This window comes from Mustelus asterias, chromosome 5 (genome assembly GCF_964213995.1).
Source record: "Mustelus asterias chromosome 5, sMusAst1.hap1.1, whole genome shotgun sequence".
Classification (NCBI taxonomy): Eukaryota; Metazoa; Chordata; class Chondrichthyes; order Carcharhiniformes; family Triakidae; genus Mustelus; species Mustelus asterias.
The window spans coordinates 17,617,847-17,631,495 of NC_135805.1; the positions used below are offsets into that span (position 1 = coordinate 17,617,847).

The 13,649-nt window shown below is 47.1% G+C and overlaps 1 protein-coding gene across 1 annotated transcript in view; it reads right to left on the reverse strand.

Annotated features, from left to right (window-relative positions):
* LOC144493386 (uncharacterized) overlaps nucleotides 1-13,649 on the reverse strand; it is a 159,276-nt gene that overhangs the window by 17,140 nt on the left and 128,487 nt on the right. The window contains exon 2 of the mRNA XM_078212223.1: nucleotides 11,291-11,411. Coding sequence (XP_078068349.1) covers nucleotides 11,291-11,411 — 121 coding nt within the window. The remainder of the gene's footprint in view (nucleotides 1-11,290; nucleotides 11,412-13,649) is intronic.

Here is a 13,649-nt window from a genome sequence, read left to right on the forward strand (position 1 = left end):
GCGAATGGTTGAAGAGGGAAGGGCCGTGGATGTCGTCTATATGGACTTCAGTCAAGCGTTTGACAAAGTCCCTCATGGTAGGCTGGTGAAAAAGGTTGGAACTCATTGGATAAAGGGGGAGGTGGCCAGATGGGTGGAGAACTGGCTTGGTCACAGAAGACAGAGGGTGGTAGTGGAAGGGTCTTTTTCCAGCTGGATGCCTGTGACTAGTGGTGTTCCGCAGGGCTCTGTATTGGGACCTCTGCTGTTTGTGATTTATAGAAATGATCTGGAAGAAGGTGTAACTGGGGTGATCAGTAAGTTTGCGGACGACACGAAAATGGATGGACTTGCAGATAGTGAGGAACATTGTCAGAGGCTCCAGAAGGATTTTGATAGGCTGGAAATTTGGGCAAAGAAATGGCAGATGGAGTTCAATCCAGATAAATGCGAAGTGATGCATTTTGGTAGAACTAACGTAGGGGGGAGCTATAGGATAAATGGCAGAACCATAAAGGGTGTAGATACGCAGAGGGACCTGGGTGTGCAAGTCCACAGATCCCTGAAGAAGACATCACAGGTGGAGAAGGTAATGAATAAGGCATCCTTTATAGGACGGGGCATAGAGTATAAAAGTTGGGGTCTGATGTTGCAGTTGTACAGAATGTTGGTTCGGCCGCATTTGGAATACGGCGCCCAGTTCTGGTCGCCACACGACCAGAAGGACGTGGAGGCTTTAGAGAAAGTGCAAAGGAGGTTTACCAGGATGGTACCTGGTATGGAAGGGCTTAGTTATGAGGAGAGATTGGGTAAACTGGGGTTGTTCTCACTGGAAAGACGGAGGATGAGGGCTGACCTAATAGAGGTGTATAAAATTATGAAAGGCATAGATAGGGTGAACGGTGGGAAGCTTTTTCCCAGATCGGTGGTGGCATTCACGAGGGGTCATAGATTCAAGGTGAGGGGGGGAGGTTTAACACGGATATCAGAAGGACGTATTTTACACAGAGGGTGGTGGGGGCCTGGAATGTGTTGCCGGGCAAGGTGGTGGAGGCGGACACACTGGGAACATTTAAGACTTATCTAGATAGCCACATGAACGGAGTGGGAATGGAGGGATACAAAAGAATGGTCTAGTTTGGACCAGGGAGCGGCGCGGGCTTGGAGGGCCAAAGGGCCTGTTCCTGTGCTGTATTGTTCTTTGTTCTTTGTTCTTTGTTCACATCCACCAGTTCCCCTCTGTCAACCGCACTCATTATATCCTCAAAGAATTCCAGTAAATTAGTCAAACATGACTTTCGCTTCATGAATCCATGCTGCGTCAGCTTGATTGAACCATTTTTTTCCAGGTGTCCGGCTATTTCTTCCTTAATGATAGATTCTAGCATTTCCCCAACTACAGATGTTAAGCTAACCGGCCTGTCATTACCTGCCTTTTGTCTACCTCCTTTTTTAAACAGTGGCGTTACATTCGCTGTTTTCCAATCAGCTGACACCTCCCCAGAGTCCAGTGAATTTTGATAAATTACAACTAATGCATTTGGTGTTACTTCTGCCGTTTCTTTTAGTACCCTGGGATGCATTCCATTCGGACCAGGGGACTTGTCTACCTTTAGTCCCATTAGCCTACCCAGCACTACCTCTTTAGTAATAGTGATCGTTTTAGGTTCCTCGCCCCCGACAGTCCATTGACTGTCAATTATTGGTATGCTATTTGTGTCTTCCACTGTGAAGACCGACACAAAAAACTTGTTTAAGGCCTCGGCCATTTCCTCATTTCCCATTATTAAATCCCCCTTCTCATCTTCAAAGGGACCAACATTGACTTTAGCCACTCTGTTCCGTTTTATATATTTGTAAAAGCTTTTACGATCAGTTTTTATATTTTGTGCTAGTTTATTTTCATAATCTATCTTTCCTTTCTTTATTGCTTTCTTACTAGTTCTTTGTTGTTTTTTAAAGCCTTTCCAATCTTCTAGTTCCCCACTAATTTTGGCCACTCTGTATGCATTGGTTTTTAATTTGATAATCTCCTTTATTTCCTTAGTTATCCATGGCTGGTTATCCCTTTTCTTACATTCCTTCTTTTTCACTGGAATATAGTTTTGCTGAGTACTGAGAAAAATCTCCTTCAAAATCCTCCACTGTTCCTCAACTGTCCCACCAATTAGTCTGTGTTCCCAGTCTACATTAGCCAGCTCCGCCCTCATCCTATTGTAATCCCCCTTGTTCAAGCAGAGGACACTGGTTTGGGACCCTACTTTTTCACCCTCCATCTGTATTAGAAATTCAACCATATTGTGATCACTCATTCCAAGGGGATCCCTCACAAGGAGATCATTAATTTTACCTGTCTCATTACACAGGACCAGATCCAAGATAGCCTGCTCCCTTGTAGGTTCTGTAACATACTGTTCGAGGAAACTATCGCGACAGCATTCTAAGAACTCTTCCTCAAGTCCACTGCGTCCGACTTGAGTTGAGCAATCAATATGGAGGTTAAAATCCCCCATGATTATTGCTGTTCCATTTTTACACGCATCTGTCATTTGTTTGTTTATACCCCGCCCCACCTTGAAGTTATTAGTTGGGGGCCTATAGACTACGCCCACCAGTGACTTTTTCCCCTTACTATTCCTTATCTCCATCCACATTGATTCCACATTTTGCTCCTTTGAGCCTATATCGTCTCTCACTACCGCCCTGATGTTATCTTTAATTAACAGAGCTGCCCCACCTCCTTTTCCTTCCTGTCTATCCTTCCGAATTACCTGATACCCCTGGATATTTAGTTCCCAGTCCTGGTCACCCTGCAACCTCGTTTCTGTAATGGCCACTAGATCATACCCATTTGTACTGATTTGTGCCGTCAACTCATTCACTTTGTTTCGAATGCTACGTGCATTCAGGTAAAGTGTCTTTTTGTTAGTCTTTCTTACCTGGACCTGATTTGTTGGTGCATTCCTTTGTTTGCATGTTCTGTTGGATCTCATGGGATAAAGGGGGAGGTGGCTAGATGGGTGGAGAACTGGCTTGGTCACAGAAGACAGAGGGTGGTAGTGGAAGGGTCTTTTTCCGGCTGGAGGCCTGTGACTAGTGGTCTTCCGCAGGGCTCTGTATTGGGACCTCTGCTGTTTGTGATTTATATAAATGATCTGGAAGAAGGTGTATCTGGGATGATCAGTAAGTTTGCGGACGACACAAAATTGGCAGGACTTGCAGATAGTGAGGAGCATTGTCAGAAGCTACAGAAGGATATAGATAGGCTGGAAATTTGGGCAAAGAAATGGCAGATGGAGTTCAATCCAGATAAATGCAAAGTGATGCATTTTGGTCGAAATAATGTAGGGAGGAGCGATATGATAAATGGCAGAACCATAAAAGGTGTAGATACGCAGAGGGACCTGGGTGTGCAAGTCCACAGATCCTTGAAAGTGACGTCACAGGTGGAGAAGGTGGTGAAGAAGGCATATGGCATGCTTGCTTTTATAGGACGGGGCATAGAGTATAAAAGTTGGGGTCTGATGTTGCAGATGTATAGAACGTTGGTTCGGCCGCATCTGGAATATTGCGTCCAGTTCTGGTCGCCACACTACCAGAAAGACATGGAGGGTTTGGAGAGAGTACAGAGGAGGTTTACCAGGATGTTACCTGGTATGGAGGGGCTTAGTTATGAGGAGAGATTGGGTAAACTGGGGTTGTTCTCCCTGGAAAGACGGAGGGAGAGGGGAGACTTAATAGACGTGTATAAAATTATGAAAGGCATGGCTAGGGTGAACGGTGGGAAGCTTTTCCCCAGGTCGGTGGTGACGTTCACGAGGGGTCATAGGTTCAAGGTGAAGGGAGGGAGGTTTAACACAGATATCAGACGGACATATTTTACACAGAGGGTGGTGGGGGCCTGGAATGCGCTGCCAGGCAAGGTGGTGGAGGCGGACACACTGGGAACGTTTAAGACTTATCTAGACAGCCATATGAACGGAGTGGGAATGGAGGGATACAAAAGAATGGTCTAGTTTGGACCGGGGAGCGGCGTGGGCTTGGAGGGCCGAAGGGCCTGTTCCTGTGCTGTATTGTTCTTTGTTCTCTTTGTTCTTTGTCCCTTCCTGTCACAGACTGGTTATTCTTCCCCAGACCATCTCCCTGCACTGTGTTGACCACCTCCCTTCTCATGCTTGTCACCTTTTTTACTCTGCCTGAGGTTAGATTCCTGCCACCTTCTATACTCTCTGTTCTATTACGTGGTCTGGAAACTTTACTGAACTCTCCTGAGCCCTCGGCTCATTTAACTAGTTGAAAGTCCTCATCATTAACCTGTGCTCCGACCCTCTCCTTTACCTTTGATTTTCTAATTCTCCATACAACTGAACCCTCCCCCGCACTATTTAGTTTAAAGCCCTATCGACAACCCTAGTTATACGATTCGCCAGTCTGGTCCCAGCACGATTCAGATGAATACCATCCCATCGGAACAGGTCCCCTCTTCCCCAATACTGGTGCCAATGTCCCATGAATCCAAACCCATTCCTCCCACACCAATCTTTGAGCCACGCATTTACCTCCTTAATCTTATTGACCCTGTGTCAATTCGCTCGTGGCTCAGGTAGTAATCCAGAGATTATTACCTTTTTATTTCTGCTTTTTAATTTAGCTCCTAGCTTTTCATATTCCCTCAACAGAACCTCTGTTCCTGTTCTACCTATGTCATTGGAACCTACGTGGACCACGACAACTGGATTTTTACCCTCCCACTCCAGGTTCCTCTGCAGCCCAGATGAGATATCCTGAACCTGAGCACCAGGCAGGCAACACAACCTTCGGGATTCTCGATCCTGGTCACAGAGAACAGTGTCAATGCCCCTAACTATACTATCCCCAATTACGGCGACATTTCTTTTTTCTCCCCCCACTTGAACGGCTCCCTGTACCATGGTGCTGTGGTCAGTTTGCTCATCCTCCCTGCAGTCCCCGTTCCCGTCCACACAGGGAGCGATGCTGCCTCTCCACTGCAGGTCGGAACCTGGTCATAAGAACATAGAACTAGGAGTAGGAGTAGGCCATCTGGCCCCTCGAGCCTGTTCTGCCATTCAATAAGATGGCTGATCTTTTCATGGACTCCGCTCCACTTACCCGCCCGCTCGCCATAACTCTTAATTCCTTTCCTGTTCAAAAATCTATCTATCCTTGCCTTGAAAACATTCAATGAGGGAGCCTCAACTGTTTCACTGGGCAGGGAATTCCACAGATTCACAACGCTTTGGCTGATGAAGTTTCTCCTCAACTCAGTCCTAAATCTACTCCCCCTTACTTTGAGGCCATGCCCCCAGTTATAGTTTCACCTGCCAGTGGAAACAATCTCCTTGCTTCTATCTTATCAATTCCCTTCATAATTTGAAATGCATCTATAAGATCTCCCCTCATTCAAATACACTGCCCCAAAGAACAAAGAACAGTACAGCACAGGAAACAGGCCCTTCGGCCCTCCAAGCCTGTGCCGCTCATTGGTCCAACTGGACCATTCGTTTGTATCGCTCCGTTCCCGGAATGCTTATGTGACCATCCAGGTAAATCTTAAACGATGCCAGCGTGTCTGCTTCCACCACCCTACTTGGCAGCGCATTCCAGACCCCCACCACTCTCTGTGTAAAAAACGTCCCTCTGATATCTGAGTTATACCTCGCCCCTCTCACCTTGAGCCCGTGACCCCTCGTGATCGTCACCTCCGACCTGGGAAAAAGCTCCCCACTGTTCACCCTATCTATACCCTTCATAATTTTGTACACCTCTATTAGGTCTCCCCTCATTCTCCATCTTTCCAGGGAGAACAACCCCAGTTTACCCAATCTCTCCTCATAGCTAAGACCCTCCATACCAGGCAACATCCTGGTAAACCTTCTCTGCGCCCTCTCTAAAGCCTCCACGTCCTTCTGGTAGCGTGGCGACCAGTATTGGATGCAGTACTCCAAATGTGGCCTTACCAGCGTTCTATACAGTTGCAACATCAGACTTCAGCTTTTATACTCTATACCCCATCCTATAAAGGCAAGCATACCATATGCCTTCTTCACCACCTTCTCCACCTGTGCTGCCACCTTCAAGGATTTGTGGACTTGCACACCTAGGTCCCTCTGTGTTTCTATACTCTTGATGGCTCTGCCATAAAGGTCAAGGGACCTTTCCATGGCCTGTATCGCTCCCGCTACAATTCCCGTGTCGGGCGGAATGGAAAAATTCTGCCCAATGTCTCAGATCAATGGGCAGCACAATGGCACAGTGGTTAGCAATGTTGCCTCACAGCTCTAGGGACCTGGGTTCAATTCCCGGCTTGCATCGCTGTCTGTGTGGAGTTTGCACGTTCTCCCCATGTCTGTGTGGGTTTTCTCTATACACTCCAGTTTCTTCCCACAGTCCAAAGATGTGCAGGCGAGGTTGATTGGCCATGCTAAATTGTCCCTGAGTGTCAGGGGACTAGCGAGGGTAAATGCATGGGATTACGGAGATTGGGCCTGGGTTGGATTGTGCTCATTGTAGACTCAATGTGCTGAATGGCTCCTTTTGCACTGTAGGATTTTATGATTCTATGAATGTCTATGTGTCTGTGTGGGTTTCCTCGGGTGCTCCGGTTTCCTCCCACACTCCAGAGATGTGCGGGTTAGGTTTATTGGCCATGCTAAATTGCCTCTAATGTTATGGGATTTAGCAGGGTAAATGTGTGGGGTTACGGGAAGAGGGCCTGGTGGGATTGTGGTCAGTACAGATTTGATGGGCTGAATGGCTTCCTTCTGTACTGTCGGGATTCTATGGAAAACTGGGCCATGTTAGAAATGGAATGAGTTTTAAATAATATGATGGGGTTCAAGTGGGAAAAAGAACAAAGGGGAAGGGCTGAGAGTGGGTGGAAGACAGGAAATTTTAAATGGCCAAAGAGTTGAAGGAGCAAAACCAATGAGAGAGGAATGGAATGTAATTTGAATTTTTTTCATGGACATGGGTGTTGGTGATGCGATCAGATGTGCCACCCATTCCTGATTGGTCTTGGGAGGAGAGTGAAAAGCCACCATCTTGATCCGCGGTGGTCAATGTGGTGTAGGTACACTCACACTGCTATTAGGAAAGGAATCTCATGAATTTCAACCAGCAACACTGAAGGAAAGGTGATATTGTTCCAAAATAGGATTGTGTGTGTATTGGAAGGGAGCTTGCTGGTGGTGGGTGTAAGCTGGCCAAGGTTTTAAATTTTATCTGAGTCAGCGTTCGTGTACTTGCTTAACTTGGCCATTTTATAGTGACATCACGGGAACAGAAAAGGAATCCATGTTGAAGTTGTTAACCGTTTACAACAAAACTATCCGAATACCCTATTAAGAAGCAGTCACTGACTTCCAACAGGAGATTTCACGAGGAGGAAGTAGCTCCATTACTCTGGTCATTGAAGGATAAATAATTCATCATCAGTATTAGAAGTTGCTTCATATTATTTCTCTATTTCTCCATCAGCATTTCTAATCAGAGAAATAAGGTGTTGTAATAGCTGGAAAAGAAATGGCAATAAGCCTTGGACTCACACCCTATCAGGAACACATAGGGCCTTATTTTACCATTTTGGTTCCAAGAGTTGGGCAGACTTGAAACTGGGAGTGTTTCAGATCCGACTTTTAGACCCGTTTTCAGGCGCCCCCATACACACTCTGCCTGAAAAAATAACAGCGATTCTGAATCACGCTGCACAGGCCTGTGGGTGGGGCTTAATGCACCCGAAATCCTGCAGCTCCGATTGGCGCCTCCCGCTGCGCCTGCGCAGTAAAAAAAATAGAAAAACGCTCCCCTGCCACATCACTCCCAGGCCGGATAGTGCCTCCCCTCTGGCCCCCACAGATATTACCCCACCCCCACAACATAATTGACCCCCTGATCACCCAACCTCCGCAACCCAGATTTGATTAGGGATAGTCAGCAGGGTTTCGTGAAGGGTAGGTCGTGCCTCACAAACCTTATTGAGTTCTTTGAGAAGGTGACCAAAGAGGTGGATGAGGGGAAAGTGGTTGATGCGGTGGAAATGGATTTTAGCAAAGCATTTGATAAGGTTCCCCATGGTAAGCTTTTGCAGAAAATACGGACACATGGGATTGAGGGTGATTTAGTGGTTTGGATCAGGAAGTGACTAGCTATAAGAAAACAGAGGGTGGTGGTTGATGGGAAATATTCATCCTGGAGTTCGGTTACTTGTGGTGTACCGCAAGGATCTGTTTTGGAGCCACTGCTGTTTGTCATTTTTATTAATGACCTGGATGAGGGCGTAGAAGGTTGGATTCGTAAATTTGCTGATGACACTAAAGTTGGTGGAGTTGTAGACAGTGCTGAGGGAAGTGGCAGGTTACAGAGGGACATAGATAAGCTGCAGAGCTGGGCTGAGAGGTGGCAAATGGAGTTTAATGCGGAAAAGTGTGAGGTGATTCACTTTGGAAGGAGTAACAGGAATACAGAGTACTGGGCTAATGGTAAGATACTTGGTAATGTGGATGAACAGAGGGACCTGGGTGTCCATGTGCATAGATCCCTGAAAGTTGGCACCCAGGTTGATAGGGTTGTTAAGAAGGTGTACGGTGTGTTTGTTTTTATTGGTAGAGGGATTGAGGTTCGGAGCCAGGAGGTCATGCTGCAACTGTACAAAACTCTGGTGCGGCCGCATTTGGAGTATTGCGTACAGATCTGGTCGCCGCATTATAGGAAAGAAGTGGAAGTGTTGGAAAGGGTACAGAGGAGATTTACCAGGATGGTGCCTGGTATGGTGGGAAAATCGTATGAGGAAAGGCTGAGGGACTTGAGGTTGTTTTCATTGGAGAGAAGAAGGTTAAGAGGTGACTTAATAGAGGCATACAAGATGATCAGAGGATTAGATAGAGTGGATAGTGAGAGCCTTTTTCCCCAGATGGTGATGGCTAACACGAGGGGACATAGCTTTAAATTGAGGGGTGAGAGATATAGGACAGGTGTTAGAGATAGGATCTTTACTCAGAGAGTAGGACGGGCGTGGAATGCCCAGCCTGCAGCAGTAATGGACTTGTCAACATTAAGAGCATTCAAATGGTTATTGGATAAACATATGGATGATATTGGAATAGTGTAGATTAGAGGGGCTTTAGATTGGTTTCACTGGTCAGCGCAACATCGTGGGCCGAAGGACCTGTGCTGCGCTGTAATGTTCTATGTTCTATGATCGTGGCCCCCTGCCCCTCTTTTCCCCCACCAATCGCACCCAGATTGGCAGCGAAACCTCCTTCCCCCCACCGGTCACTCGTAGATTGGCAGCAAACCCCCCCTTTCCTCCCACCGATGGCACACAGAGTGGCAGCATGCCCCTCTGCCCCCCCCCAACCCCCCACCCGAGAACCATCTGACCCACCTCCCTCCCCTGCCCACCCACCACCGATCTGAGTCAGAGAGCTGCTGGAAGCTCTGAACTTACCTCCTCAGAAGCTGGAGCGCCCAAATTGGACCTTTGCGCACCATGTCTGTTTTACGCCGAATCTGGACGGGCAAACGCGATGGTCAAGGGGGAAGTTTGGGCGTGCAGCCCATGAAGTCGCACCCGTTCCGGGCACGGTCCCGACGGTGGCCATTTTCGGCCATTGGTAAAGGAGGAACAGGCGCGGAGATGGGCGTGGATTGCGCTACTTGCCTCACGCACGACATTACCAAGTTTCCACGCCGGAAAACCGACACAACTTGATGGTAAAATCGGGCCCATCTTGTTATTGTTGAGTCTGTCTCAATGAATGGAACTGCAGTAAAATATCAAGATAAGGGACTTTGCTTAAAGGAAGACATTGTTCTGGGTTTAAGACAATGGGTGTAATTACTGGAACCAATGGAGTTAACTTTTATCACATTATTGACAAATTATAGACCAATTAGCCACTTCAAACAACCTGGCTAAAATGAGCCTACAACATCTTTTGAGTACAAAAGAAGAGGTTGTGGGAACCATCCGAATGATCACCAGGTGTGGAAGAACCCATTTCGACCTTTGGGGAAGTTGAGCATCGAGTGTGGTCAAAACTGGGATTGGTTTGCTGATGGAGTCTCTCACAGAATCCCTGCAGTGGAGAAGCTGGCCATTTGGCCCATCGAGTCAGCACCGACCACAATCCCGCCCACCCCTAACCCCGTAGCCTCACGTGTTTTCCCTGCTGGTCCCCCTGACACTAAGGGGCAATTTAGCATGGCCAATCAACCTAAACCGCACATCTTTGGACTGTGGGAGGAAACCAGAGCACTTGGAGGAAACCCACGCAGACACGGGGAGAATGTGACAACTCCACACAGACAGTGCCCCGAGTCCAGGAATCGAACCCGGGTCCCTGGCACTGTGAGGCAGCAGTGATAAGCACTGTGCCACCGTGCCGCTCTATCAGTAGAAATCCCAGGAATGTGTGGTGCTTCTCGGAGGCAGTGACGGTTTCTCTGTCAGTGCGAGGAGTTCAAGGTGTTGTCCATTTCTCTTGGATTGATCACCCATTTGGAAGCATGAACTTGGGAGAGTTTTATTGGGAAGAAAACTTTCACTAAATTCCTCCCCTCTTAGTTGATAAGTTTTGTAAAATTTGCTTATCCACAAACCTTGTTAGCGCTTCCTAATTTGTTCTCTAAGTCATTGCCAGAGTGGGAGTAATTACATGGGGAAAGCCAATTTCAGTGGGGTTCCAATCCAGATCAATTGAAATCCCAGGTTACCAGGCAAATCTATAATTGAGCGATGGCTGGGGTAATTTGGGTACAGAGGGGGTAAATCCCCACAGAGGGGAAAGGGACGACAAATAAACCCAGAGATAGTCAAGTTAGTGGCACACGGTTTCTCTTGAACACGGCAGAATTTGCTGCCACTGAGCCTCAGTCAGGAGGCCGTGTTCCAGCAGCATCCAGGAAGCTGACAGAGATGCAGTGTATCAGCTTCCACAAGGGGACATGTCCACTCCAATAGTGGCATTCATGCCTGGAAAAGAGCCCTGATTACACTGGGAAAATGCAGCAGGCACAGCTGGAGTCAGGACATGAGTTTGGAATCCCATTCCCTGCACACGTGGGAAACCTTCCCAGACTCTGGGAGCATAAAGCCTGCAAGGAGCAAAGAAGTCACCCAAGTGTCCCTTCAACCCACTGGTAACGTGTGAACGAGGAACGCTCTGGGATTGACGATAGCGGAATTCTTTGGTCAGTGTGTCAGTCTGTACAGAAAGTTTCAAATGTGACAGGTTAAAGAGCGAATGGTTGTTTATATTCTGTTGTTACTTTGAAGGAACATCTGACATACCTGCATCATTGCCAAAATGTGAATAATTGAAAAGTTTCTCCAGGCCGGTCTGCAAAGCATCCATTGAATCAACCTGAGTTTCAATCCATTGGACAGGATGGAATTTGACTTCAGCATAAGTCTAAAAGAAGGAAATAAAATCTATGACCACATGACACAACTGAACTCGCACCAAAATACATCCGTGTTGGGGGGACTGTCCTTGGTTCCCCGGTGTGGGAGCAGTCGCCATGTCCTGGATGGACTGGACTTGAAAGCGTGTCGGGTTTGGAGTTTTTGATGGAATTCTCAGCATCACTATTTCCAGATTCATTTTCTTTCCCCTCTCATACACTCGTTTAACTTTAGTGTTGTTGCTGAAAGCCATCGACACTGAATCATGTCCAGGTATTGTGTCTCCCTTTGGGTGTTTTACCTCATTATTGAAACAGAGAAGTTTCAATGGGTTAGAAATTGGTCCCTTGTTTCCAGGCACTAATCCAAGATGAAAGGAGTTAAAATGTCATGAGACTATAAGAAATAGGAGCTGGAGTAGGCCTTACAACCCCTTGAGCCTGCTCCACCAATCAACAAGATCATGTCTCACCTTTAACCTCAACTCTAGTTTCCCACCAATCCCCACCAGTTGCATCGTGTTGTTGGGTTGGGGAAGGTTCAAGGACTCCCAAAGCCTGCTGATTGCAGACATTCTAATTCTATTGTAACACATTTGCAGATTTGAGAACATTCCCCATACCAGTTTCTTGTCAAGCTGCTTCCTCCTGGACTCTCAGATCATGAGTAAATGTCACTTCCTTCTATCACAACACAGGGTATTGCAGTTAACCCTTTATGGGATGTATCCTAATACACTCCATTTTATTCTCGCTGTGATGAACCTCAAATTCAAAAATCTAGCCATCTGAGCCACGAATGTACATAAGAACATAAGAAATAGGAGCAGGAGTATGCCATCTGGCCCCTCGAGCCTGCCCCGCCATTCAACAAGATCATGGCTGATCTGAAGCGAATCAGTTCCACTTACCCGCCTGCTCCCCATAACCCCTAATTCCCTTATCGATCAGAAAACTATCTACCCGTGATTTAAACATATTCAACAAGGAAGCCTCCACCACTTCAATGGGCAGAGAATTCCAGAGATTCACTACCCTCTGAGAGAAGAAGTTCCCCCTCAACTCTGTTCTGAACCGGCCCCCCCTTATTTTGAGGCTGTGCCCCCTAGTTCTGGTTTCCCTTCTAAGTGGAAAGAATCTCTCCACCTCTACCCTATCCAGCCCCTTCATTATCTTATATGTCTCTATAAGATCACCCCTCATCCTTCTAAACTCCAACGAGTACAGACCCAATCTGTTTAATCTCTCCTCATAAGCTACACCCCTCATCTCCGGTATCAACCTGGTGAACCTTCTCTGCACTCCCTCCAAGGCCAATATATCCTTTCGCAAATAAGGGGACCAAAACTGCACACAGCACTCCAGTTGCGGCCTCACCAGTGCCTTGTACAGTTGCAGCAAGACCTCCCTGCTTTTATATTCTATCCCCCTCGCGATAAAGGCCAACATTCCATTCGCCTTCTTGATCACCTGCTGCACCTGCAGACTGAGTTTTTGCGATTCGTGCACAAGGACCCCCAGGTCCCTCTGCACAGTCGCACGATGTAATTTTTCTCCATTTAAATAATATTCCAATTTACTATTATTTCTTCCAAAGTGGATAACCTCACATTTGCTAACGTTATATTCCATCTGCCAGATCCTTGCCCACTCGCTCAGCCTATCCAAATCTCTCTGCAGACTTTCCACGTCCTCCACGCAATTCGCTTTCCCACTCACCTTCGTGTCATCAGCAAACTTGAATACCCTAGATTCAGTCCCCTCCTCCAGATCATCTATGTAAATGGTAAACAATTGAGGCCCCAGCACCGATCCCTGCGGCACGCCACTGGTCACCAACTGCCAACCAGAAAAGCACCCATTTATCCCAACTCTCTGCTTCCTGTTAGATAGCCAATCCCCAATCCACACCAACACCTTACCCCCAACTCCGTGTACCCCAATCTTCTGCAGCAACCTTTTGTGAGGCACCTTATCGAACGCCTTCTGGAAATCTAAAAACACCACATCCACCGGTTCCCCTCTGTCAACCGCACTAGTGACATCTTCATAAAAGTCCAGTAGATTCGTCAAACACGACTTTCCCTTCATGAATCCATGCTGCGTCTGCTTGATCGAACCATTCTTATTCAGGTGCTCTGTTATTTCCTCTTTAATAATGGACTCTAGCATCTTCCCAACTACGGACGTTAATCTAACCGGCATGTAGTTACCCGCCTTTTGTCTACTTCCTTTTTTAAACAGCG